The 27210-nt window shown below is 34.8% G+C and overlaps 1 protein-coding gene across 1 annotated transcript; it reads left to right on the top strand.

Annotated features, from left to right (window-relative positions):
* Positions 1–12462: 12462 nt before the first annotated feature.
* LOC143604145 (luminal-binding protein-like) lies at positions 12463–16202 on the top strand. The gene is made up of 6 exons (XM_077080717.1): positions 12463–12867; positions 13698–13965; positions 14055–14266; positions 14353–14595; positions 14679–15396; positions 15488–16202. The coding sequence occupies exons 1-6, from the start codon at positions 12828–12830 to the stop codon at positions 15987–15989; spliced, it is 1983 nt and encodes a 660-aa protein (XP_076936832.1). The 5' UTR covers positions 12463–12827; the 3' UTR covers positions 15990–16202.
* The last annotated feature ends 11008 nt before the right edge of the window (positions 16203–27210 follow it).

The following is a 27210-nucleotide window of genomic DNA, read 5'->3' as shown; positions in this document are numbered from 1 at the left end:
ATGTGACATGATGGTTATGAGACTCTTTGAAGTAACTATTACCTAATTTAATTATAGTTGATTTGGAATTTAATGGAAACTGATCATTTATTCATTATATTTCAAGTAAGGCAAATGTTGGTGGACCTTCAGAGTCTAATGGCTGCATTCATACGTATTATGGCCTTTTGAATAAAAATATTAGTTTGGTTTGGGGGTTAAAACTAATCAGTGTAAACTATTATAGCTTGGTTTTACTTTCCAGCTCGAGCCAGAACTAAAACTGGTTCGAGCATAGGCGGATGCATGAAGGCCTTAGGAGTAGTCCGGGCTACCTCTCAACTATATCGGTGAAGTACAAAATTAGTGCATTTCTTTTTTCTTTCTTCTCCTTTTTATGTACCGTAGACCCTCAAACAAATATTATGGCACCCCTACGTCCAAATATTTTTTTGAGATACTCGTGAATTTTCTTCTTGATTCGCTACTTGGTTCAACTATAAGTCTATAATAACTATAATGCTTGTTAAGCAATTCTAAACTGAATCCTAAGAAAAAGGAAAAGTAATAATTTTTAATAATGTTTCTAGTAGGTAATACATGATAGTTTAATTGGGACTTGTTTAGTTGGCTAGAATTCGTTGGAATTTCGATATGTGCTTGGTTAGATAAAGATGGAAAATTTTCTATCAAATTCCGTCAACAAAGAATAGTTATGTAAATTTATTTTTCTTGAACTTAAATTCCTTTACCAAATTAGACACCAAAAACATTGTGATTTTTCATTGGAATTAATTTTAATTCTATCAAATACCAATTCTTTTAAAAAAATTCAATTCCTTTAAACACATATGGTGAATCAAACGATCCCTTAGTTTTAGAGTTTAAAATGTTAACTCTTATATCATTTATAATGTTTTTTTGAGTAATATTCTCTCTTCTCTCAGTTTTGAAGGATTTTTTTAAAAGTAAAACACTTTTAAAACACTCGATTTCAAATTCCCTTAAAAAATAAATATTTGTTATGAACCTTTACTACAGGTATAATGAATCATTATCATAACTTTTGTGAATCACTTTGTGAATCATCAACATAGCTTTTATGAATCACTATCATTAGGTGTGTCAATTGTGTCGGGTTAGCGGGTTAACAGGTTAATGGTTTCGGTTGATGTGTTGAAATTCTTCAGCCCTAACCCAACCTATGTATAAATACATTTTGGGTCGTGTCAATCCATTTAAATTAGTGTCGTGTTCGGGTCGTGTATCAGGTCAACCCATTTTACGTTCATTTATGACTATGAGTAATACATAGAGTCTTAAACAATTAATTATTCTTACGTATATAAAGATATGTTAGTAATTTGCGATATATCTAATTATATTTGTGTATTTATCTCTCATTCTTAATTAACAAACTTGGTTTACATATTTAGCTCAAAGACAAGAACATATGAATGATAATAATTAGAAAATCAACATTTAATACTAATAAAATATAAATATTGAAAATGAATTTTAAATAAAAGTAGTTTAAAAAGAATTTAGTAGTTTTAGAAGTGAATAGATATATGAAAAAATAAAATGGACGTATTTAACTTTAGAATTTTGCAACTCTTATATCTAAAGTTAAAATTAACTTCTCTAAACACTTAAACGGGTTGGGTTCGGGTTAACCCGCTTCTTAAATAGGTCGGGTTCATATTGATATGTTTAAGAAAACGGATCGTGTCAGCCAACCCAAAACATCTATTTTTTCCGTATCAGGTTCGGGTTATGTCAGAAGTTGTCGCCCCTGACTATCATATATTATGTGAATGAGCTCTTAATAAAACACGTGTCTATATCTTTAAAATATCTGGATTTTATAGTATAAATACCACCTTTGTGTTCAAGAGAACACACACATTTTGTACACATCCAATTATATACCAACTTCTACTTTCTTATTTATACTCTCTTATGTTTTGATCAAAATACACCAATCATGTATTAATCATAGTTAAATCTTAGCAACATATAGTTTAATTAGTTTTAGAATTTAGAAGCTGATTCTTTTTATTATTTGAAATGTTTTTGAGTTATATTAATCTCTCTCTTCCTTCAGTTATAGAAGATATTAATCCTTTCTGTTTTTTTGTATTTGATACTTCTAAACAAATATTCAACACCCTTAGGGCGTGTTTGTTTCACAGAATTCGTGGGAATTCAAAGGAATTGGAATTAAAATCCCATGATATGGCGTGTTCGTTTCGTTGGAATCTTAATTCCATTTTTGTGTGTTCGGTTCAAAGAATTAGAATTTGAATTGGAATTCAATTCCTTCAAATTCCTTTAAATAGAAGGATTTCAAATCCTTCCAAAATGTGTAGGAATTCAAGAATATTCATTAGAATCTTATCTCGAGGTTTTTTTCTTCTTCTTTTTTTTTAACGAGAACAACGAATAAAACATTTTAGTTTTTTTACTTTTTTTTGTTTTTAATTTATATTTTGAGTTATGAATTTATTATTATTATTTTTAAATATTTTTTAGGGGTTTTTGATCTTAATAGAAAACCCATAAAAAATTCAAAAAAAAATAATAATAATAATAATAAAAAAATTATAACGCAAAATATAAATAAAAAACAAAAATACAAAAAATTAAAATGTTTTCGGCGTTATCATTGTTAAAAATAAAAAAATATAATAAAAACTTATCGATTTGTATTCATTTGTCAAACAACATTAAGAATGCATTTTGATTTCAATTCACCTCAATTCCAATTCTTATTGGAATGTCAGATTCCAAATCTAATTCCTTCAAATTCTAAACCTTATACAAATTTCAATTTCAATTTCAATTTCAATTTCATTCCATTCTGTAAAACGAACACGTCCTTAGATTATTTTGCTCATGTATCTTCTAAAATGATTATTTGGATACCCTAAACTGAATTTTACTTCTAGATCCTCAATTTTCGACTATAATCCACGCTAAGCAACTCTAAACTGAATTCCAGGAAAATGAAAAGTAATATTTATTTAATAATGTCTTAAGTAGGGAATATAGGATAGTTTAACTAGTTTGAATTTAAAAGGTTAACTCATATGTCATTTAAAATGTTTTTTTTAATAATATTATTTCTCTTCTCTCAATTTTAAAAGGAGTTTTTGTTAAAGCAAACCACCTTTAAAACACTTCAAACACTCAACTTCCAATTCCCTTCGAATATAAATATTTGGAACATGTTTTTTTTATTCTTTGACATAATTACAAATTTTGTCCTTTAGGAAAAACCAATTTATAGTTCGTGTCTTTTTTTTAGTTTCTTTACAGGCGGTGTACTTTAAACAATTGTTTTCTACACGTTATATCCTTTACGCTAACTGGGTTAGAAAAACTCAGTTAAATACCCTCACGTGATGCGCATGTGAGAACATTTTTGTCTTTTCGTCCATACATAATAAAAAAATATAAAACTCTTTATCTCTCTCTTATCAAACTCTACTCTCTCTCCCTGCTTCTCTTTCTTTCTTAATCACTCACCGCCACCACCAACTCACCACCACCAGCACCCCCACACCTGCCCCCATCCAACCTCCGGCAACCACTACCTTTCACCGCCATATCCACCTCCCCTTTCACCAAATCCGCTACCACCATCGTTCACCGCTAAATCGAACACAAGTCAGATGTTAATTTCATGATTTTCGCCATATCCACCTCCCTTTTAACCCAGATTCCAGTTTACCCAGATCCAATAACAATAAATTCTTTCTTCTTCAACTTTTACCCTCAAAAATCTCAAACCCAGATTCAGTTAACCCCGCCGCCGCCGGAATCTAGTTTTCCGGTCAAACTTCGAAACCCGAACCCGACCCATCCTCTTCCAAAACTCCGACACCCGAACCCGACCCGTCAACTCTCCATTAAAACTCTCAGATGTAGCGAACAAGTGGGTGGGGGTATGGAGAGGAGGTGGTGGTGGTGGGTTGAATGGAATCTGCAACGAGGTAGGTGGGGATATGGTGGCCGAAGTTTATGGTGATGGTGGTGGCGTATAGAGAAAGAAAAGAGAAAGGAGGGGAATGTATTATATATATATATTAAATTTAAGGATACATTAGAATTACAATTATGCCCATCACATGTCTGGCACATGTCATATTTAACTGAGTTTTTCTAACCGAGTTAGCTTAAAGGACATAACATGTAGAAAAAAATCTTTAAAGTACACCGCCTGCAAAGAAACTAAAAAAAAGATACGAACCGTAAATTAATTTTTTTTAAAGCAAAAAATTTGTAATTCTGTCTTATTCTTTTAACGAAACTCAACGTATATAACAGTTTAATTAGTTTTAGAGTTTAGAAGTTGATTCTTTATTTATTTAAAATGTTTTTAAATTATATTCTTTCTCTTCCTTCCATTTTAATTTATTAAAAACACTCCTTTACATTTTTCCTTTAAAAATATCTTTTTCTTTATTTTTGTTATTTCTTTTAATAAGATTCGATAACATAAAGTAACTTCTTATCATTTCCTCATGTTGGAGATTGCTTGTTTGCTAAAGTAGCATAAATGAAATATTTAAGTTGTTTTGGAAGTGAATTGAATAAATTATCTCTTTTTATATCTTGAACAATAAATATGTATCACTCTAAGGTAGCGTTTGGTATGCAGGAATTACAGAAGAAATGAAATGATTTATTACGTGAGAATGAAGTAAGTGATATTTGGTTGCTCAATGTAATGGAATCATCCATTACACATGGAATCTCATTCCATCAAAACCATTCATTCCCACCCCACTTTTTTTCATTTCATTCCTCCATCACCCTATTTTCTCAACACCACCATGACCTAACAATAACCACCACCACTACCATCGCCATTACCACCACTGACCGCCACCACCGTCGTCGCCACCACCTCTGCCACCACCACCGGCGCCACCACCACCACCAGCGCTACCACCGACACCTGACCATAACCACCACCACCACCACTGTTGCTGCCTAACCACCACCTCCGTCGTCGCCACCCTACCATCGCCATCACTACCGATGCTACCACCGCCACCCCACCACCACCACCATTTTCGGCGCCGGGGCTGCCACCATCGTCGTCATTTCAGTTTATTTTATTTTATTTTTTTTATAAAAAAATAAATATTTTTTGAGATAGGAATGTTTATTATTTCTATTTCATTAATACAATTTTTTTATACCAAACAACATGAAGTAATTATTCATTTCATTCCCATAGGTGAACCAAACAAGACAAATGAATGGTAATGATTCATTTCATTCCCTTGTTCATTTCATTCATTCTCTCATTCCATTCCCTCTTCATTACATTACTTCCAACCAAAAGTGACACCATTATCACCAAGTTAACGTCATTCATTCGGAACGAATGTATATACTTTTGTATTTCTAGTATATTGTTGATAATATTTGTATATGAGGATTATTCCCTAACACGAGATCATCGAACTGCACTTTAATGAAGAGGTTGGCTTCATTTTTGAATCAACGTCTTATTTCTTTAGGCGACGCTAAATTAGCACACATGGTTTTTAACCATGTACGACCTCAAAGAGGACGAGCATAATATATGGTAATGATAGCTTGAATGTTGAGAAAGAGACGAAAGAGACCAGGAAGGAGTTCATGGAAAATGAGAATCGAGTATAATCAAACTTTCGTTTTCAAACGAGAATACAAACATTTTAGCAACTAACATTATTCATATATCATATGATTATTTTAGCGACTTTATTAAACTAACATCTAATTTAAGAGTACAAAAGAACAAATACACAAAGTAATAACTAAGTTTCATTATTGTTTTAGTAACTCCTACTTTTCCTACAATAATAACCATGACCGTCCTTGAGAATGTGTTGACACTCAGGGGCCTGTGCGAGTAAAGATAATGGGCTTAAAGTTATATATGCCAATAGAACGATGAGTTCAATAACAATAAACAAAACAATAATATTATAGCAAAATAATTTATTTTAGATAGTTACTTGAATTTGAAAGCTCTCCTAGCATCAGTGCAAATCCATGAAGTTTTCCTTCATATTACATACTCTTTAGTTATTTTAATAATAGTATAAGCAGTGGCCTTTTATCCTTTCATTAAAAATAAGTTTGTGTTAGACGTTTTATTAAACAAACAATATGCAAAATATACATATATTTTAAAAAATTACGGGCTCTCTGAATTAGTGGTCTTGTGCGGCTGCACACCTTGCACATGCTCAAAGACAACCCTAATAATAACCACTCAAGTTTGATCATTAAAGTTAGTTAACTACAAAAAGGACTTTACAAAAGATTAGTTATACCCAACATAGGAGTTGCACCTTCTACAATTATTGTGGGGATTTACCAAAAAAATACACATTTATTACTGGTTAGCATAAATAAGAAAATTATAAAACAAATTACAAATTTATGGGATTTCGGTGTACAAATTTAGAGATAGAGATGAAGATTCAAATAGAGATGAAAAATAAGACAAATCTTTAAAACAATTTAAAGACAAAAAATACAACGAGGGTGTACGAACTTATATTATTGCGAATATAACAAAAAAAAACCCACAAACAAAAAGAACATTTAGTTCATTTTCGTTAGATTTCATATGTGCCTAAAAGCTATAGACTTGTTACTCTTTATTAAAGTTCGTCTACATTCATTGAAAGTGGGTTCTAATAATTGTGAATAAAGACAGAAGATACGAGAATAATTAGTGATGATGTCACATAAAAATGAAAAAAAAAGTTATATATAGGTGATTTCCTTTCTGTCTAGGACTCTAGTCTAAAAGGCCCACATCTATTTCAGCCCAGTTAAACACCGGGTCAGGCACCCTTCACCAAAGTCCGACTACGAGTAACGATCAAGCCCAAAGCCCATCATAATGAAGTCAAAGCTCAGAGCCTGGTCCATTTTTGAAAGTGGGAGTGGGGGACTAGTTATTTTAATCATCTAATCGCCTAAGGCTGTCCTCTATGGTGAGGGGCTTCGAAGCCCCTCCCCAATGCCACGTCAGCGTCACGTAACCAACGGGGGGCTTCGAAGCCCTCGACCAATATGCCCCGCTGTGGTTTAATGCCCATTGGCGCCTATATATACATACATATATATCTATTTGTGTGTGAGAGGTTGAGAGAGAGGAAATGGGAGGGGGCCCACACAATTCACTCATCCGCGCCGGCCGTTGCTTTGCCTGATCCTTCCGCGCCCTTGGTTGGACCGCGCCCCACGGCGGTGTTCGGCGCCCAACGGCGCCCGCCACATCACCCAACGGAGCCCCATAGCGACCAGCCTAATGATGATTTTATCCATATTTTAATTTGTTTGTTTGTTATTACTAACAAGATTTGATACAATACAATTTGATACAATATAATAGAATATGATTCGGTATGATACGATGTGATATGATATAACGTGATGATGATAATATACGATACTATTTTGTATAATATGATATAGAGGTGGCAAATAGGTTAGATTAGGTCAAACGGGTCATGAGTTGAAACGAGTCATGAGTCAGAACGAGTTTAGGTCAGAATGAGTTTGGGTCAGAACGGGTCAATTAAAAAAATGGTTGTTTTGGTTTGGATCGGAATAGGTTAGGGTCGGAACGGGTTTCGGGGATTTTATTTTTTATTTTTTTTGTGAACGAGAATAACGACTTGAACATTTTAGTATTTTTAGATTTTTTGTTTTTTATTTATATTTTGAATTCTGATTTTATTTTTTATTTTATTTGAATTTTTTTTGAGGAGTTTTCTATTAAGATAAAAAACTCTCAAAAGAATATTTAAAAATAATAATAAAAAAATCATAACACAAAATATGAATCATGAACAAAAAAAGTAAAAACACTAAAATGTTTCCTCCGTTGTCTATGTCCATAAAAAAACACCGAGAATTGAACTGAAACCGAAAAATCGACGAAAATGAAACCAAAAGCCAAAACCGAACCAAATCAACTGAAATAAAAAAAATCAATTAAAACTAAAAGAATTCAAACCGAACAAAAACGAAACTGAAAAAACGAACAAAAACGAGTCCGGAATCGACTAAAAAGAAACCAAAACCCAACCCGTCCCGTGTGAAAACTCGTGTTGGCTCGAAACCTGAACCGAACATGTTCCAATCTGAAACCCATTCCGTGTCAAAACTTGTCTTGTACGACAACCCATTCCGATCCGAAACCTGCCACATTTTCATAGGACACTAACCCACATCGACCAATTTCTTTGAACTTGTCGACCCATTTTGACTCATTTAGTGAAAATTTTTAACCCAAACCAACTCCTTTAATTTTTAAAACAACCAAAATTAACCCCATTTGAAATGGTTTGGGTCAAGATTGTCACCACTAATATGATATGATACAATATGATTCGATATGATATGATACGATACGATATGATGATATGATATGATACGATATGATATGATACGAAATGATATGATATGATACGAAATGATATGATATGATATGATATGATATGATATGATATGGTATGATTTGATACGAAATGATACGATATGATATGATACGATATGATATGATGCAGGAGCATTCTCATCCAACCCCTCATATCATGTGAGGGGGTGTTTTTATAATATAGAGAGTGATTTAATGTGTTGTGAGTGAAGAGTTTTTATATTTTAGAAAACGTCGTGATTTTTCTGTATATTTGAAAAACTACTGTTCACCATTTATAATTTTTTAATCTATTTTGAAAGTGGTTGTGAGTGAAGAAAGAGAAATGGTAATGATAAAGGTATAAAAATGTACTATTTAATTGAAAAGGAGAGAGAAATTATAGTGTGTTTTAGTGTAATTTTGAATTTAAGAATAAAGAGTTGGATGGGAATGCTCTAAGACTACTTTCATTGGCAATCTCACAATCTCAATTTTACATTATAAAATTAATTTCTCTCTTTCAATCTATATAATTTAACTCATCCCAATCTTTTATACACATTCACAACCCATCCCAACTTAAAAAGATGTTTTTTTAACGAAGTCCGTTTTTAATAAAATTTATATCGGAATGTTCATAATTTTTTTTTAAGAAATATCGTGTATTTAATTATTATTTTTAGTTAGAATATTAAAAGCTAATTAAATAATTAAGTTATCGGGGGTTAGTTTGGATTGCAATCTAGGTTTGCTCCACCAACCTAGATTGCCAATCTAGATTGCATTATTTTCTTTTTTCAATTTCTTTTTTAACTTTGGACCCACCAATCTCATTATGAGATTACCAATGGGAGTAGTGTAATGCAAGACAATGTACTGTAACATAATAAATGATAACAATAATAAAAGAACAAGTGTTAAATTTTAAATTTTAAAAGTTTAAAACAATCAATGAGTTAAAGTATGATCCTTAAAATGACAAAATGGTAATAATCTCACTTGACCCAGGGATTATCTTTGAAAGTAAATAATGTTCACATGGACCAAATCATAAAATTTAAAGCTTAGATGCCAAAATCCGAAATTTACCCCCAGATCATATGGACCATTTGTGTAAGTTAATCTTTAAATAATGACGTATAAAAACAATTTTTACGAAAACATTAGCCTCTGCTATAAACAATGTATGTTATTATTCTAAATTCTTCCCACGATTTTCCTTAACCAAAGGTTATTTAGGACACAAAAGAATCACATGAACACCCATGCAAATATATATTCAAAATTTGATGTAAAACATATGCATGTAAATGATCAAAACACATTAGAAGTATTTTGAATATGCGAAATTTTTTTTATTAATCATAAGTTCTTACATATAAAACAACTATTTTATTTCATCAATCATCATCATCATCATCATCGTACTCAGTATATCCCACCAATAGCAATGCTATGGTAGGGTCTGAGGAGGGTAAGATGTAGACAGCCTTACCTCTATCCCATAGGGATAGAGAGGCTGCTTCCGGTGAGACCCCCGGCTCGATAGTAGTTTTGAATCAAGCCTTGGACATAAGACACATAACACTCAATCATCGGGACACCGGCTGATTGGTGCATGTGCCCTTGTCTTTCAGCTATCAACGCCACCACATGATGCCTGATTAACCTTCCGCCACTTTTAACGTTATTTTCACGTGATTAGTAAAATAACGTCAAAATTAGTGCAATTTTACTTTTGCCCACCCAAGGGTTCACACATATATACATTATATGTGCGCACCGCAAGCAGGGCGTATTTTATTTCATCAATAAAGACCATAAATCCTAAAAAATAACATTTTCTTACATAAAAACGACAAAGGAAGATATAAAACATGGCAAACATTTTCTTACACCTTAACCAAATGTTTAAAACATAATATTTAAATATCAACTTATGACTGCTAAGACTCTAAAGCGTCATAGTGGTTCATGATACCACGTAATGGTTGAATCAAACAGTACACTAAACGAACCTGATGTATTCAGAAAGCTTGTTTGTGCCTTAATGAATGTATTGTACTATGATTGGAAATATTCTTATATTTGTGGTGCGAATCTTATCAAGAAATCTTCGGAAAATACATGTATCCTTAATAACTGCTTAAGTTTAGAACTAATGTATTCAAATGAAAATATCACCACATTTCATCTGTATATGATTTGATTAAAGGAAGTGTAATCATCCTCAACGAAAGTATTAGCCGTAGTGTATACAACCTAGATTCTTAGAAGTTTTGATTGCGCCATTGATTGGTGTACGTATTATAACGTGATTAAACAAAATCTTATATCCGCCTTAATGTAGATCAAACACTTTCATAAACGTTTATGCTGTGTGTGCATTAAATTCCTCAGGTTTGTAACATATATATTCTTAGAAGAAAGTATGTATCAAAGTTTTTTGGTAGAAGATGATTAAAATTATGACTTGTAATTACCATCCGTAAGAAAATATTGGTCTTCAACACAAAATTTGTAGGTTCTTAGGTTAACTTTCTTTCACAACTCACTTTAACCGAAAATTATATACGAGACACAAGACATCGTACAAATTTCCTTAAAAACATACGTGCAGAATTTGCTGTAAGATTTGTATGTAGATGATTAAAACATAATAGAAATAAGTTGAATACGCAACGTTAAATCTTAAAATGACCTATGTATATTATTTATAGTAGTTATGGTTGTTAAAACTCCAAAACGTCATAATGGTACAAGAAACGATGTAATGATTCACTCAAACAATACATTAAGCGTATTTGGTGTAACTACAAATCTACAATCTTGTTTGCGCCTTGGTCGATATATCATAATCTGATTGGAAATAATATCATATTTGTCGTCTGAATATTACCCAAACATGTACATAAACATACATCTTATGCGTGTATTCATTTCTTATTTTTATGGTAAATGCATTCCTAGAAGAAAGTATTGAGATTTTCGGTGATAATGAATTAATAAACCAAATGCAAATCACCATCCTTATGGAAACATTAGTCTTTACTAAAAACGTTATAGGTTTTTATGTTAAATACCTCTTGTGATTCATCTTAACCAAAAGTTGTGTGGCACATGCACAAGAAACCTTATGAATGTCTTTTTAGTGTGTATATGTACGCACATTGTGCAATAATTTGATGTCAAGTGCATTATATGCTCATTATGTATGTTTAAAAATCTTAAAGTGACACACTTACTATTTATAATAGCTAGATATAAACTAATGCTTAAAGATTCCAAAATGTCAATATGGTTCATGAAACTATGTTAAAGTGTCAATATGGTTCATGAAACTATTAATGATCACTGAAAAATACATTAAGAGTACATGGTGTAATTAACAAGCTTATTTGCGTGCTTAATTGACTATAATGCAAAAAAGAGTCATATGTGTTCTGAATCTTTTCCACATTAATTCTTTCGGTTTAGTATAATTGTATTCCTAGAAGACATTATTAGGGTTTTTAGTAGAATATTATTTGATTACAAAGTATAATCACTATTAGAATCTTGTTTGCGCCTGTTTTGATGCATCGTAACTTTATAGGAAATAATTTCATATCGGTGTTGTGAATTTATCTAAACATGCAAGTTAGCTCCACATTAATTCTTAGATTTATCAAACGCATTTCTAGAATAAGCATCCGACTTTTCCGATAGAATACGATTTAATTAACGACGCGCAAATCTAGCTATAAATATTTACCGATCTTTGTTCTTTCATATCGTTAAAGTGCACCGCAAAGTTACTCTTAATCTCAGATACGTTCACGATCACACACAAACGAAACCGTAAAATCACTTTTAAATCCGAATATGACAAAGATCACACACTAATGACATATAAAAGGTACAAAATAGAGAAAACCTAAATCCAATAAGTACTTATTAGCTATTAATAAATTTATTTTTATATAAAAAAATAAAAAAAAGTATAGTAGACAAAAAATGTTAAAATGTAAAATATTTGCATTTTAAGTTTTGCAATTCCCAAAAATCTAGGGACTTAAACTGGCGATTAACAAACTAACCAACACCTTAATGACGTGGCAAACCCAATGAGACACCACCACGTACAACACACCACTACATTCATTCCCATTGGCTAATAAAACTCACACCTGAAATATGATTGGTCCACGTCAGCACCGATGACAAGAAATCGAGTGTCTTCCCGAGAGACCTGAACAAATGCCACGTAGGCAGCACCTGACACCACTATATAACCCACTGTACGAACCTAAGTTCTTTTATAAAACCTTTCATTTCATTTCACAAAGCTCAAACCCTAAAAAATAATATCACAGATTATTATTATTATTATTAGGTTTTGATCGTACGGCGGTGAAGAAGCATGGGGCGATCCGGCGTCGTTTTGGCAATCGTATTAATCGGTAATGTTTTAATCCATAGATTTGATTCTGTTGCTACTGATTTTGCTTGATCGTTTAATGTTGAATAATTAGGCATGTTAGTTTAATTAATAAACGAACATTTACATGAACACACACATCTGTTTAATTAATGTATGCTCGTTTATTTACATTCGTTTAAATTTTAATTAATATGTTCGTTTATGTTGCGTAGATTGAATAATGCCCGTTGGATCTGGTTTTGGTTGAGTTTCATGCTGTATATGCTTAATTTCTAGGGTTTGTGGTACTGATATTATGAAACTGGTTCGTTATGTGACAATTGAGGAAATTATTACGCTTGATTGTTTAATAGGTGAATTTGGTATGATTTTTATTAATTGATTACCTTGTAGATAGCTGCAGGTATGTGTTTTTGTGTATGAATCTAGCATTGATGTGAATAATGCATGCTTATGTGTATATCTACGCGTTTTTGTTGTCGGTGTGGTTTGGATCTGAGAGAATTGTGAGGGTTTCGTTTTGCGGTACTGATATTACGAAAATGATTCGTTATATGATAATTAAGAAAGTTATTGTGCTGGTTAGTTAATCGTTGGTGTGGAGATTAACAATAAATTATTAAAGAGTTAATCAACTATTAGCAAGTTAATCTGTGAATCTGATATGTTAAGTAAGTACCTTTTATGTATGCTTCATGCTTTCACAACTAATCGTTACCATATTAAATGATTTGATATGTCAAGTTTGGGTTTTAAATAATGTGCAATTGATTATTAGTTATGCATTTTCTTTCAGTTGTTGGTATGCAAGATTGATCATGTTTAGGTACTAACAATAATGTCTTACAGGTTGCCTATCTGCAATTTCAATTGCAAAAGAGGAAGCCAGCAAATTAGGAACAGTTATCGGGATTGATCTTGGTACTACATATTCTTGTGTTGCTGTGTATAAGAACGGTCACGTTGAAATCATAGCCAATGACCAAGGAAACCGTATCACTCCATCATGGGTGGCTTTCACCGATACCGAGAGGCTAATTGGCGAGGCAGCAAAGAATCAGGCAGCTGTAAATGCCGAACGCACCATCTTTGATGTTAAGAGACTTATAGGAAGAAAGTATGATCTTGTTTACTGCCTGTTCATATATATTCAAATTATGTTGGCTTACAGTTTACATTATTAACACTTTTATCTTTATATCACAGGTTTGAGGACAAAGAAGTCCAGAGGGATATGAAGCTTTTCCCTTACAAGATTGTGAACAAAGACGGGAAACCGTATATCCAAGTTTCACTCAAGGATGGGAATAAAGTTTTCAGTCCTGAAGAGATTAGTGCTATGATTCTTACCAAAATGAAGGAGACAGCTGAAGCATTTTTAGGGAAGATGATTAAGGACGCTGTTGTCACAGTTCCTGGTAACAAAACTTCAAACTACAGGATCAATTTTGTTATGTACACTTGATACATTTTTGTTTACTTGATTTTTTGATTGTTTGGGCAGCTTATTTCAACGATGCCCAAAGACAAGCAACCAAGGATGCCGGTGTGATTGCTGGTTTAAATGTTGCGAGAATCATCAATGAGCCAACCGCTGCTGCTATTGCTTATGGTCTTGACAAGAAAGGCGGTGAGAAGAATATTCTCGTGTTTGATCTTGGTGGTGGAACTTTTGATGTCAGTATCTTGACAATCGATAACGGTGTCTTTGAGGTTCTTGCCACTAATGGAGATACCCATCTTGGAGGTAATCATTTAGTTTCTAACTAACCAAAACTGACTAACTGTAATTTTTTGCGATGCTAACACGTTATTGTTTGTATCTTTCAGGTGAGGACTTTGACCAAAGGATTATGGAATACTTCATTAAGTTGATCAAGAAGAAGCACGGAAAAGACATCAGCAAGGACCACAGAGCTCTCGGAAAGCTAAGACGTGAAGCTGAGCGAGCCAAGCGAGCCTTGAGTAGCCAGCACCAAGTCCGTGTTGAGATCGAGTCACTCTTTGATGGTGTGGACTTCTCCGAGCCTTTGACCCGAGCCCGATTTGAAGAGCTGAACAACGACCTTTTCAGAAAGACCATGGGACCTGTGAAGAAGGCCATGAATGATGCGGGTCTTGAGAAAAATCAAATAGATGAGATTGTTCTTGTTGGTGGCAGTACCAGAATCCCAAAGGTTCAACAACTTCTTAGAGATTACTTTGATGGCAAGGAACCAAACAAGGGTGTGAACCCTGATGAAGCTGTCGCATACGGTGCTGCTGTTCAAGGAGGCATCTTAAGTGGTGAGGGTGGTGAAGAAACTAAAGATATCCTTCTTTTGGATGTGGCCCCACTTACCCTCGGTATTGAAACCGTTGGAGGCGTGATGACCAAATTGATCCCGAGAAACACTGTCATTCCCACCAAAAAATCACAAGTTTTCACCACTTATCAAGATCAGCAAACCGTCGTCTCCATTAAGGTTTATGAGGGTGAAAGAAGTCTTACAAAGGACTGCAGGCTTCTTGGAACCTTTGATCTTACCGGAATCCCTCCGGCACCAAGGTAATTAATTTGTTATTTAGTTATAGTTATTACATGTGTTAATATAATAATAGTACCTGTGACTAACTCTGTTATGTTTATGTTAATCCAGGGGTACCCCACAAATTGAGGTTACATTTGAAGTAGATGCCAATGGTATCTTAAACGTGAAGGCAGAAGACAAGGCGTCCGGTAAATCAGAAAAGATCACGATCACAAACGAGAAGGGTCGGTTGAGTCAAGAAGAGATCGAGCGTATGGTTCGTGAAGCAGAAGAGTTTGCAGAAGAGGACAAGAAGGTTAAAGAAAAGATCGATGCACGTAACGCCCTTGAAACATATGTTTACAACATGAAGAATCAAATCAATGACAAAGATAAGTTGGCCGATAAGCTCGAGGTGGATGAAAAGGAGAAGATTGAAGAGGCAACAAAGGAAGCACTTGAATGGTTGGATGATAACCAGTCCGCTGAGAAGGAGGATTATGATGAGAAGTTGAAGGAAGTTGAAGCCATTTGTAATCCGATTGTGACAGCTGTTTATCAGAGGTCGGGTGGTGCCCCTGGTGGTGCCGATTCGACCGAGGACGAAGATGAGGACCATGATGAACTGTAGGCTTTTGTTTAGTATGGATTCAGAAGATTTGTATTACATTTACATGAAATTTAGAAGATTAGGGAGATGACAGAAATGAGATCCCTTTTGTCTTTTTGGTTAATGTGAAGTGATAGTTTTGAATGTGTATCTTCTATGAAACATATACAATTTTCGACAGTTTGACAGCATGTTTATTGCTTTTTAGACGTGTTATGTTACTTGTACGATTGGGTCGGGTTGGTCCGGGCCCGGTCTTGTTGAGACCACACTGTACCAATGTGTAAAACCTGATCTGTGGTCTGGTCTTTAAACTGGGTTAAGTCTACATTCCTAAACACATCGGGGGTCTTTGCTGGTTTGAGCTGCAAGTTCAATTGGTCTGGACCAGTTTATGCACGACCCTAGTGTTTGTGACTCATGTAGCACTGGTTCATCGAAACATTTCCAAAAGTATCCGTTTTAGAAACATGCCATTAATAGTTAGATATCACATAATGATTTGTGAAACCACGTAATGATTCAAGCTTATTTGCGCGCTTGATTGATGCGTTGTAACATGACTCAAAAGAATCTCGAATCCGCATTGTGAATGAATCTCATATCTTCATTGTGAATTCTGTCCAAACATCTCTCATAACAATGCATGTTGTATCCGCATTAATTCTTGCGTTAGAATAAATGTATTCCTAAAAGAAAGTAATAAAGTTTTTCGTTAGAATACGATTTGATTAACAAAGTGTATCACTGTACTCACCAAAATATTAAAAATATGAAAGAATCTCATGTTTGTCTTGTGAATTTGCCCAGACATGCTCTTATACAGTATGCTGTATCCACATTAATTCCTTAAGTTTATAACAGATGTCTTCCTAGAAAAAGCATAAGGTTTTCGGTAAGAAATGATTTAAATAACGATGTGTGAATCTATGACTTTAGACTATTCGAAATGGTGAGGCGCTTTGAAGCCCCTCCCCAGTGCCACCTCAGCGCCACATGTGCACTGGGGGCTTCAAGCCCCACCCCAAAGATGCCCCTCAATGGTGAGGGGGCTTCGAAGCCCCTTATTTTTTTTATTTTAATAAACTAACAAATTTATTAAATACAATAATTATCAAATACAAACTAAATTAAAATTAAAAACATATACATAAAAAAATCAACTAATTTTAGTCGTCGGCGGCGGCGTCGCCGTTTTGTTGTTTGTTTCTCCAAATATGTTCAACCAAATGCGCTCGAATACTGAAATTCGTTTCTTTTTTTCGTGTTCTTAATAAAATAGCAAATCTCTCATCTTCGTTTAGTGTTGTCATCGGATCCGGCGCATCGTCGTACTCGCCTTGACATACTGCTCTACCCGAGTCCTCCAGTATCATATTATGCAAGATAATACAAGTGTACTTTACATTTCTTAACTTATCCATGTGCAGAATACGAGCCGGATGTCTAATTATAGACCAACGTTTCTTTAATACCCCGAATGCCCTTTCGATGTCCTTTCTTTGCCGACTTGTGTTTTTTCTTGTAATATTTTCGTTTATCATCAGTCGGGCACGTAAAGCTATGAACCAACATTGCCCAATCCGGATAAATGCCATCGACTAAATAATATCCGTATTCGTAGTTGACACCATTAGTGGAAAATGAGGTGTCGGGTCCAACCCCGTTTACGAGACGGTCGAAAAGAGGAGACACATTTATCACAGATATATCATTGTTTGCACCGGGCATCCCAAAGAAAGCATGCCATATCCAAAGATCAAATGATGCAGCAGCCTCAAGGATAACCGTTGGTCCATCATGATCACCCCGATGATATTGACCTTGCCAAGCAACTGGGCAAGCTTCCCAAGCCCAATGTGTGCAATCAAGACTACCAAGCATCCCAGGAAAACCGTGCCTCTGTTCATGCACCTCGTATATTTTTTGTAAGTCGGCTTGAGTCGGTTTCCTCAAATATTTTTTATGATATAGTTAAAGAATACCTAATATTAATTTTTAATGTCAGTTTATTAACTTTGCATTTAAATTGAGAGGATTTAGAAATACATATTAAAAAATGATAATACTCACATTCGCAGAACGTGTGAAGGGCTTCACGAGCCATTGTCTCCGACATTTGTAAATACTCTTCCATGGCGTCGCTCGTGGTCCCGTACGCGAGTTGACGAACTGCCGCCGTGCATTTTTGCAATGGAGAATAACCGGGCTTACCTCTCGCGTCATCCCGTTGTTGGAAAAAATCATAATCGCGTTCTAAATCACCAACAATTCGTAAAAAAAGTTGGCGAGTCATCCGAAAACGCCGCCGGAATTGTTCCGCATCAAAAGTCGCGTCCGGCGAAAAATAATCTTGCATCAACCTTTCATGAGCACCGACACGATCCCGTTGTCGATGAGGACGTTTTGTTACTGGTTGTGAGCTTTCGCAATGCTCGACTAAGACTCTGGCAGCATCTAAAATAGCACTAAATATTACCTCATCCCCTGAGTCGGAGTCTGAAATAACGTCGGGATCAGGGTAGTAGTCGGGTGTCGAAGACGAATCGGAAGACATTTTTGGGAGAAAATTATAAAAATTGAGATTGTATGGTTTAGTTTGAGATATATATATATATATATATACATATATCTCAAACGGTCCAAAAAATAGCCGTTGGGAAGGGGAGGGTCCCACACAATTCATCTTCCGTGCCGGCCGTTTGAACGATTTCTCCATCGTCCTTTAGCAAGGAGATTACTCACTACTACACATGATTACAAGTAGAGAAAGATAGGTAAGAGTGCGACTAAGAATGAGATGCCTAAACTTAATAATCATTGCGCCTGGACAAAAGACAATTAAACTTTTAATAGCCTTATCTTCTGTGTAAATGTGCTCGGATTCAAAGTCATTTTGACTTAAAGACCGCGCTTTAGACCATAATGATCTAAATTCATCAAGAGATCAAAAACTAGCCTCCGCCATTAGCCACCAACAATGAGTGTTAATAACAACTGAAGAAACAGATCCAAAATGAAGGTTAACACAAATTAACAACCTAGAAGACGACGCCGCCGCCGGCGTAGGCATTCAGATGAACCGAGCCAACGAATCAAAGCCAGGGTCAGTAGTTATTCCTCGATTTCTGTCACCCGATCTTAGACACGGCATTTTTTAAACCGTTTAATTGAGTCCTGTGAAACCCTAGAACTTGAATCGGCGATTGGAGGTTTTAATTTGTGTTTACCCTAATTTTGAATCGAAACCCCAGGTGGCTTCTACTCCTTAAAACTTATAGCCGTCGTTGGTGTGGTGGTAGCGGGCTCAAACAGCGGTGATGGTGGTGGTCACGGGGTGGCCGGATTCTTTGGTTGTCGGGAACGGGGTTTGTTTGGTAGCCGGATTTTATGTTAGTACGAGATGGGTTGTTTTTGTTGGCCGGATTATATGGTAGTCAAGTACTCATTCAATTGAGCATAAAGAGAAAGAGAATATAACAATCGAAGATATATTCTCAAAATTGGAACTGTCGAAGGAAGTAAATTTTTTGAACCTTCACAGTTACAAGAAGATTGGGCAATTAATATTGCTCGCAATAAACAACCTCTAGTGTCCCGACCTAGACACAGTTTTACTGGAAACCCTTTGAGAATAGGAGAATCCAGTTTTACTGAATCACAATTAATAAGATCTATGTCTGAAAAGGTTGACAGATATGGTGAAATTCTTAAGGAAATAGCTGGGAAATGACTCCATCACAGCCAATCCTTAAAAATTTAGAAATAGGTATCATAAAAATTGATTGTATCTTTGACCTTAATCAAAGAAAATAAACAATCGACAAATGGAATACCGAAATCAGTTTGATTATCCAGTCTAATCTAGAAGAATTTTCCAATGCTAAAGCCTTATTGTTATTAATAGAACATAGGTCCGCAGGAATAGTCCAAGATTTTATTAAAAGAACAAATTGGAAGGAAGAGTTACATGGGGAAGATCTTTTTGATCAAATTATTAATGCCATGTATATTATGTTCTTAGGTCTTGATAAGGATCATAAGAACCAAAAATTGCTTGAAAAAGCAAGACAAACACTAACTCAATCACAACTTTGTGATATAAGTCTTTTAGATGACTTTACTTGTCTTTTTGAACAAAACTTATATAAGCTAGGCACAGGTGAATATCATTCTTGGATAGAAGTTTACCTAATGAAAATTCCTATTATTGGCGGAAAATCCAAAGAACGATGGAATAAGGAAAAGAACAACTTAACAATGCACTCTCTAGGATTTGCTACAAGAATTGTTAAAGAAGAAATTGCTATTTACTACAAGCAAAAACAATTAAGGAAATTTAACAAAAGTTGTTGCAATAAACTTAAAAGTTGTTGCGATAAACTCATTAAAAATCTCAACTATCTTTTGATAAGGAGAAAAACAAAAAATATTTCAAAAGAAATAAAAGGTATGATTCATCTTTAGATAATAGTACGAGATGAATAAAATAAAAACTTTTAAATGGGGGGATGAAGATGAAGACCCAAACTATATACCTTTTTGCAAAAATCTTCAAAAGAAAAATGAATTAGTTTATTCAAATGTAACTAATCCAAATTCCATTTATATCAAAGGAAAAATTTTCCTAAAAGGATATAAAATAATAACTCTACACTGTTATGTAGATACAGGGGCAAGTCTCTGTATAGCAAGCAAACATGTTATACCTGAAGAGCTATGGGAAAATACTCCCAAATACATCAGCGTAACAATTGCAAATCAAGATACAATTAAAATAAATTAGGTTTGTAGAAACCTCATAGTGTATTTCTCAGGAGAACCATTCCCCATTCCTACAATTTATCAATAGGAAACAGGAATAGATTTACTCATTGGAAATAATTTCTGTCAACTATACGGGCCTTTCACCCAATGGTTAGATAGAATATCTTTTCACCTTAATCAGGAAATGATTTTGATAAAAAAGATAACAAAAGCTTTTCAAATTAAAAAACCAGGATTTCTAGAATCAATGAAAAAAGATTCAAAAACAAAACAAATCCCAGGTTCTAATATAAGTAAAGAAATTATAAAACCAGAGGAGACATATTTCCTAGAAAGATATTTTCTTGAAATACAGAAATACCAAAAGATAGAAGAATTACTTGAAAAAGTATGCTCAGAAAATCCTATTGATACGGAAAAATCCAAGAAGTGGATGAAAGCATCAATAGAGCTTATTGATCCTAAGACTATAATCAGGGTAAAACCTATGAAGTACAGCCCACAGGACAGAGAAGAATTTAGCAGACAGATAAGAGAGTTACTCGACTTAAAACTTATTGTCCCAAGTAAATCACCTCACATGTCTCCAGCATTTTTAGTAGAAAATGAGGCTGAAAAAAGAAGAGGAAAAAAGAGAATGGTAGTCAACTATAAGGCAATTAATGCAGCTACCAGAGGCGATAGCCATAATCTTCCTTGCATGCAGGAATTAATAACACTCTTAAGGGGAAAAACTTATTTTTCTACTTTCGATTATAAAAGCGGTTTCTGGCAGGTACTGTTAGATGAAGAGTCTCAGTTGTTGACAGCATTTACATGTCTTGATGGTCATTACCAATGGAAGGTAGTTCCTTTTGGACTAAAACAAGCACCAAGCATATTTCAAAGACATATGCAAAATGCATTAAGAGGTTTAGAAAATTATTGCACCGTCTACGTTGACGATATCATAGTTTTCTCTAACTCAGAAGATAAGCACTATTTTCATGTTTTATCAGTCCTAAAGACTATAGAAAAATATGGAATTATCTTATCAAAAAAGAAAGCTAATCTTTTCAAACAAAAGTAAATTTTTTAGGTCTTGAAATAGACCAAGGGACTCACTGTCCGCAAAAACATATTTTAGAAAATTTACACAAGTTTCCAAATGTTTAAGAAAACAAAAAACATCTTCAACGATTTTTGGGAATTTTAACTTATGCGGAAAGTTATATTCCTAAACTTGCAGAGTTTAGAAAACCACTGCAGGTAAAATTAAAAAAGGATTATGTATGGGAATGGAAACAATCCGATACAGATTATATTAAAAAGATAAAGAAAAACTTAACCAGTTTTTCAAAACTTTATCTACCAAAAGAAAATGATTTTTAATCATCGAAACAGACGCTTCTCAAGATTATTGGGGAGGGGTGTTGAAGGCTAAAACTGCCGAAAAAGAAGAAATATGTAAATACACTTCGGGAAGCTTTAAATAAGCAGAACGAAATTACCATAGTAATGAAAAAGAATTACTAGCGGTAAAAAACACTATTTCAAAATTCTCCATCTATCTAACCCTGGTAAAATTCCTGGTGAGGACAGATAATAAAAACTTTACTTATTTCCTTAAAACAAAAATTTCTGGAGATAATAAGCAAGGCCGTCTAGTCAGATGGCAAATGTGGTTTTCTAGATATTCTTTCGACATTGAGCATCTCGAGGGAACCAAGAACGTGCTGGCTGACTGCCTGACACGAGACTTTCAATAATCGTGAAAAACTATTCACACCTTTTTCACCTATTTAAGGAGCTAAAAACCCCTCAAATTGGTATAAACAATTCTATAAAAAGAAAAAAACTCATGGAAGAACTAAAGGCATTACGTCTCAAAGAAAAAATTCTTCTTATAGAATTAAAGTCGATTAAAGAAAAAATAGCACTCTATGACGAAAGTCTAGAAACAACTGCTAATTCAGAGCAGGAATCCGAAAGGAGACAATCTAAATCTATTCCCTTTCAAACGGCAAAGGGTAAAGAAAAAACAAGTCCGTTTACTCCTGTTGCTTTGGAAAAAAGCAAAAGAAAAGTTAATGAAGAACTAAGATCTTCATCTAGTCCAGAAGCAAACGGCTCTGGTAAAGACAAATCAAATCCGTTGATGGCTGACAATTTGCCAAAAACTGAAGAGGTCTCACTAAGACCAAGTTACTTTCAAATCACACAGAGACCAGAAAATCCAAAAACAAGGTTCTATGTTATCTTTGACAGCGAGCATAGAGGGATATACGAAGACTGGTCAACAGTCAAAAGTTACGTGGATGGAACCAGCTATCCTTTCAAAAAGTTTGGGACGTTAGCACAAGCCCAACAAGAAGCCACTCGCTATTCAGCAAATCTTGGAAAAAGAGAAATACCTTTGAAGGTAACAATTTTTCCTGAACCTTTAAAACCAGGAAAACAAGAAAAACCGTTGAGTTCAGAAAAGTTTCCCCATTTCCTTCAAAATTAAAATTTACTGAAGAGAAATAAGAAGAAGAATCCCAAGATATTGTATCTCTTGATGAATTTAGATCATTATGGTCTAAAGCGCGGTCTTTAAGTCAAAATGACTTTGAATCCGAGCACATTTACACATAAGATAAGGCTACTAAAAGTTTAATTGTCTTTTGTCCAGGCGCAAGCCCAGAACTTATCTCCTTAGCATTCTCTGTTGGGTTAGTTAAGTATATTTACCCTTCCTCTAATTTACAAGAAATTAATTTAATGACCGAAGGAATGAAGAAAGCAATCAAAAACTTTCGGAAAAAGATTGCAGCTGCAAAAGATGCTAACATCTTCATCAAGTGTACTTCTACACTCCCAGATTGGCATCAAGGAAAATCCTTCTAAAGCTACCATCATTTGGAAATCGGTCTTGCTAAAACAAGAACCGTGAATCCGTCCAAAGTCATGGAAGAAAAGTATGAAGACCCAGGCAACTGGGTTGAAATAAGAGTCAAGAGTTTTCTAAAAATTCTTGAAAACTTGCAAAAAATAAAAGCTGGAAGCTTTAATAAAGTGAACTATTACAGTCACCACTGTGTAATTACCAGCTTTAGTAGTCTTCCACTACCAAAGCACGAGAAAGAAGCTTTAGAAAAGATGGAGCAAAGAATCATCTTTAATAAAGTAAAGAATCATCTTTAATAAAGTAGAAGCAGGGCCAGTCACAAAAGAAAGACTATGTCAGGAGCTTTAGCGCAATTATGAAAATCATAATTGCGAATACTGTTCAGACAGTACAAAAGAAGATAATAGCTCTCAACTTTACAGCTATTACTCGGATGAAGACAACAGGGAACTGGGCCCAACACTTGGATATGTCGATTAAAAACGTCATGCATAACGAAATTAGAAGGGCATTTTAGTCCATTATATAAATCTTCTCCTCTATATAAAGGAGAATGATTCTTAAGTTTAGGCATCTCATTCTTAGTCGCACTCTTACCTATCTTTCTCTACTTGTGATCATGTGTAGTAGTGAGTAATCTCCTTGCTGAAGGGGAGTATTATGTAAGAACCAAGAAGTTCTTCCCTCGGGAAGAACAGTTGTGAAATAAATATATATCAGTTCTTATTATCCATCAAGTTCATCTTTAAGAATTTTGCAAAACCTGGAGCCCTGGAGCCATAAGAGTACCGTTGAGGCAGGAGGCCGTAGGGAACAGATTGGTTGGGTTGGTCACTTGAAAAATTCAACTTAAAAGATTCACTTGGCTGGATGAGAAGCAGAGGTATAGTTTATTTTATGACTGTTAATTTACTTCAAAAGTATTTATTATAATCTCTCCTTAAGCATTTTTACAAAAATTTGATTTCTCAAAATAAAACTCGATTAATCTTTGTCGAAACTAAATGAATTCTCATTGGGAACTTAATAAACCTAAGAAAATATATAAAGACTTCATGTCTTTCATGAATCTAAAGACATATACACATGTCTTACAAAAATTAATAAACAAAGAATTGTTGTCAAATAACTTTCATGCAATTGAGGACTTTTGTATGTCTTTCACAACCATGTCTCTTACAAAGACAAAATCAATAAACGAAGAGTTGTCAAATAACCTTCATACATTTGAGGACTTTTCTATGTCTTTCACAAATAAAGAATTCACAAATAAAGTATTCCATAAACGAGACAATTCTACATGTGTTTGTTACATATCTTTCATACACAAGTTGAATATAAAACCCATTTTCAAAAATTGGTTTACAGACATTTATAAATTGCTTAACGGCATAACAGATATTTTTAAATTGCTCAACGGCATAACAGACATTTATAAATTGCTTAACGGCATAACAGACATTTATAAATTGCTTAACGGCATAAAAGACAAAATCAATAAACGAAGAGTTGTCAAATAACTTTCATACATTTGAGGACTTTTCTATGTCTTTCACAACCATGTCTCTTACAAAGACAAAATCAATAAACGAAGAGTTGTCAAATAACTTTCATACATTTGAGGACTTTTCTATGTCTTTCACAAATAAAGAATTCCATAAACGAGACAATTCTACATGTGTTTGTTACATATATTTCATACACAAGTTGAATATAAAACCCATTTTCAAAAATTGGTTTACAGACATTTATAAATTGCTTAACGGCATAACAGATATTTTTAAATTGCTTAACGGCATAACAAACATTTATAAATTGCTTAACGGCATATATATATATACATATATCTCAAACGGTCCAAAAAATAGCCGTTGGAAAGGGGAGGGTCCCACACAATTCATCTTCCGCGCCGGCCATTTGAACGATCTCTCCATCGACGCCCCTGGGCCAACGGCGCCCCACAATGGTGTTCGAAGCCCACCGCGCCCAAAAAAGGGGCCCAACGACGCCCCATAGCGTATAGTCTAAGATAGTTACAGAACAAGAAAATAAATTAATATTGGTGGTGGCCAGAGAGTCCAAAAGAGGATCATTTCAAAATGAGATATGAAGGTCCTTTATATAAAAGACTCATGGCAACCATCATGAACCCTAACCTTATTGGGCCAAGCCCGGTTAGGGGTTACCTCCACAATCCCCCGGCCCATTGGGCCTTAGTTAGTAACCAAATAATAACATAACAATTATAAATGTAATAAGTAAATGGTCGTACCGGGGGTTCGGGGCCCTACCTCTACAAGTCCCCCAAGTCTGTAGTTGCCATTTTAAAGAAAGGGGAGCTATGGACTTATTTGGGTGCTTGAGGGTTAAAAATAATGGGCTTTAAGAGGTTTTAAAATCATGATGGTGAATTTTGGTGGAGTGTGTCCGGGGCGCGTGGGAATCGTGTCCGTCTTGAACATGACATGTCTAGGGCGCGTGGAACGAATCGTGTCCGACTTGAGTTATTATTAGGTTCCCCAACCTTTATGTTTTGGCACATGGCCGTTTGGGATATTATTTGGTTCCCGACCTTTATGTTTGGCGCGTGGCCGTTTGGGATATTATTTGGTTCCCGACCTATATGTTTGGCGCGTGGCCGTTTGGGATGTTATTTGGTTCCCGGCCTTTATGTTTGGCGCGTGGCCGTTTTGATCGGAACGTGTTCGACGCGGTGGACCGGAGCATGTCCGTTTAGATCGGAACGTGCCCGACGCGATGGACCGGAGCGTGTCCAACGCGGTGGAACCGGAGTATTTCTGGCGCGCGTTAAAATAAGTATTATTTAATTAACGCCAATTTAGATTGCCAACAATGGAGTATCGTTTTTATTAATTTTGCGGCTCTTTGCCTGCTTTTATATAAAATGAAATCGATTTACGTATAACATTTCGCAGCTACACTGTGTTATAAACATGCGTGCCATCGAGTTTGTTCAATGCGTACACGTTGTACGTCTCGTTGTTGCGAATGTCGTAATCTCCTTGTCAATCTTAACTTTGGCGTTTTTGGCGGAGCGTGCTCCTTTTGAGCGGATCTTGCCCGTCCTTAGATTTGGCGTGTAGCCGTATGTTTTTGCATTAATATGCGTTAAAACTTTTTATTTTGTTTATTATATAAACAAAATCAATATAACCAAAAAGTTTGAGGTTTTTGTGAAAAATAATTCACTTACATGAAAGATATGTAGCCATCCGTGCTTTGTTTGTAACGCATGTTCCGCATCCGCCATTCATAGTCGCGGTCTACGGCTTTTTCTTGTACATGCAACTCATGTTTTGAGTTGTTTATATGCCATACTTGAGGGGCTGTGCTGGAAGTTTGAAAATTAATTCACTTTCTTGATGCAAGAGTCTGTCACACTATGAAAAGGTGTGCTTCCATCATGCAACATAATCATATTCTGGTCCTTCATAGTAATGGTTTCAAATAGATCTGAGCACAGTTGAGTTCCGTTGTGCGGCGAAGTTGAATACGTCGCCGGATTTAGTTCCAATGCTCACCATAGTGCGGAGTTGACTCGCCGTAGCAAGCACGAGGTCCGCTATGGTGTAGTTTGAATCGTCG

The sequence above is a fragment of the Bidens hawaiensis genome, unplaced genomic scaffold (genome assembly GCF_021521415.1).
Source record: "Bidens hawaiensis isolate Kalapana, Puna unplaced genomic scaffold, B.hawaiensis_p1.1 tig00001961_1, whole genome shotgun sequence".
Taxonomy (NCBI): Eukaryota; Viridiplantae; Streptophyta; class Magnoliopsida; order Asterales; family Asteraceae; genus Bidens; species Bidens hawaiensis.
Note: the sequence above shows the minus strand (reverse complement) of the source record. Positions and strands in the feature narration are given on the sequence as shown.

Excerpts from the sequence above, each read along its gene's own strand:
- LOC143604145 (XM_077080717.1), top strand. The coding sequence starts at position 12,828 with ATGGGGCGATCCGGCGTCGTTTTGGCAATCGTATTAATCG. Across the intron at positions 12,868-13,697 it reads TTTGGCAATCGTATTAATCG|GTTGCCTATCTGCAATTTCA; the intron begins GTAATGTTTTAA and ends AATGTCTTACAG. Across the intron at positions 14,267-14,352 it reads CGCTGTTGTCACAGTTCCTG|CTTATTTCAACGATGCCCAA; the intron begins GTAACAAAACTT and ends TTGTTTGGGCAG.